This window comes from Elephas maximus, chromosome 12 (genome assembly GCF_024166365.1).
Source record: "Elephas maximus indicus isolate mEleMax1 chromosome 12, mEleMax1 primary haplotype, whole genome shotgun sequence".
Taxonomy (NCBI): Eukaryota; Metazoa; Chordata; class Mammalia; order Proboscidea; family Elephantidae; genus Elephas; species Elephas maximus.
In genome coordinates this window covers 89,004,672-89,006,918 of record NC_064830.1, presented here as the reverse complement: position 1 = coordinate 89,006,918, position 2,247 = coordinate 89,004,672, and the positions used below count along the sequence as shown (strand labels likewise).

The window sequence follows — 2,247 nt, the reverse complement described above, 5'->3', positions numbered from 1 at the left end:
GGCGGGGTCACCTCTGTGGAAAAATCCCCAGCTGGGTGACCCCGGAGAGAGGGAGAGGGTGAGGGAGGCTGGGATTCACAGGATCCAACTCTTTTCCCCTCTCGTGACTTGTGTTTACTAGGCCGGGTTCTGGGAAAGGGCCAGATTGCATCAGCCAGAGCCTAAGGGACTGGAGCCAGACTGTGGGCTGAGGAGGAGACGTGGCCTTATAAATTGGGGCAAGTGAACTGGACGGGGAGAGGTGCCCAGTCAGGAAACCAGACACAAACAAAGCTTTACAAGAAGACAAAGAAGAGAGGCAGTGAGAGAAAGCCAGACATGATGGCCGCATTTCCAGGAGCAGCCAGCCCCTCCCAGCAACCCCTGGGCCCAGAGGACGAGGACTCTAGCCTGGATGAGTATGACCTGTACAGCCTGACCCACTCCTACCTGGGTAAGGCCCCAGGGCTCTGCCACCTTCCTGGTCCTTCCACTTTTAATCCCTGGCCTCCACAAATGCTGACAACCCCGTCCCCTACCCCGAATCAGGACCCCTCCTTGGACTTCTCCTCACCACTCGCCCTTTTCCAGACAACCTATTCTCATGGCCCCTCAGGTCAGCCTGTGACCCCTAAGTCTCCCTTTTTGATCTCCCATCCACTGAACCCTGTCTTAATCAGCCTGGGACCGCACACACTTACAGATCGTCTGGGGTCTCTAATTTCACAGATGAGGAAACAAGTTGACAGGGATTGTGACTGCCCCAGAGTTACAGGGTGACAACCTCCCAGTCTCCCTACTCCAGCCCAAGCTCTTACCTACCCTGCCACAGTCTGCCTACTTGCCTCTCCTGTGAACTCTTTTATCACACCTCAGCCCACCTCCCCTCTGACACCAGCCTTGGCTTCCAGGAGGACGTGGCCGGAAAGGTCGCACCAAGAGAGAAGCTGCTGCCAACACCAACCGCCCCAGTCCTGGTGGGCACGAGAGAAAACTGGTGACCAAGTTCCAGAATGCAGAGCAGAAAAAGAGAGGGGCACGTCCCTGAGACAGAATTGGAGGTAAGGAGTCAGGGGGCCCCCCTGAGCACCAAAGGAGGTCCCTCTGCCTCAAAAGAACAGGCTTACATGTGTGTGGTTTGGAGAAGCAGGAAAAGGGGTCTGCAGAACTCCTGTTGTCTCTACACAGAATAAAATATCCTAATGACCAGAGCGGAAACCCTGGTGGTACAGTGGTTAAGTGCTACGGCTGCTAACCAAAGGGTCGGCAGTTCGAATCCTCCAGGCAGTCCTTGGAAACTCTGTGGGGCAGTTCTACTTTGTCCAGTAGGGTCGCTGTTAGTCGGAATCGACTCGACGGCACTGGGTTTGGTTTGGTTTGGTAATAGCCAGAGCAAAAAGGGAAACAGTATTTCCAGTTAGAGGGAAATTTGGTTTACAGAAAGGGAAACAGGCCCAGAGAGGTTAGGGTGCATATACAGAGCAAGTGAGCAGGAGCGGCAGAATTCAAGCCAGGTCTCTGTGCCTTTCCCTCCCCGCAGATGAGGCCAGAGCACAGACACCACACCACGGCAATGGAGACAGGACCACGGCGGCGGAACTGCAGAGGAACTAGGACCTGGAGCAGGGTCCAGGCCTCCTTGACCCCAGGACTTACCCCACCTGACTGAGGCCCCAAGAGCCACCAAGGAAGCATCCCGGGCCCCTAACAAAAGGGCCAGATGGAGAGCATGAGACAAAGAATGGAGGGGCAGAGTTAGGGAGGTACACCCCCCCCAAAAAAAGATGCTGAAGAAACTGGGTGACAGCAACAATAAAGAGATAAAATACAGCAGCTGCAGCTTGTGTATGTGTTTGTATCCCCTCTCTCTTTGTGGGGGTGTTTTTTGGGGCACCTTTCTGTCTGCATGTGTCTGCATTTGCATGAACCGATGAGAACGTTTTGTGTGCACGTATTTGGGGGTGTTCTTGGTTTTGTAGAGCTCGACTGCCATGAGCGTGTGTTTATTATGCATGTGTTGTGATGTATACGTTTCTGTGGTCTCTTGTTGGGTGCGTGGGAATTTCCTCTTTCTTTGCAGTACTGTCCATGAAACAACCCTCCTCCCCAGCCTCTACCCAAGATCAAAATCTTGATGATTATGTTGTGGTTGCATAAAACCACCTTTTGAAGGGAACGGTGTTTACTGGTGCTAGCCACACAGTGGAGAAAACTAAGATTACAAACATGAAGGGACTGGCTTACTCAGGGCTCAAATTCAAGGATTCT

At 53.1% G+C, this 2,247-nt stretch overlaps 1 protein-coding gene across 1 annotated transcript; it reads left to right on the top strand.

The window, feature by feature from the left end:
• The first annotated feature begins 223 nt into the window (after positions 1-223).
• NUPR1 (nuclear protein 1, transcriptional regulator) lies at positions 224-1,814 on the top strand. The gene is made up of 3 exons (XM_049904653.1): positions 224-433; positions 891-1,040; positions 1,520-1,814. Exons 1-2 carry the CDS (start codon positions 319-321, stop codon positions 1,025-1,027), a joined length of 252 nt encoding a protein of 83 aa, XP_049760610.1. The 5' UTR covers positions 224-318; the 3' UTR covers positions 1,028-1,040; positions 1,520-1,814.
• Positions 1,815-2,247: the final 433 nt, after the last annotated feature.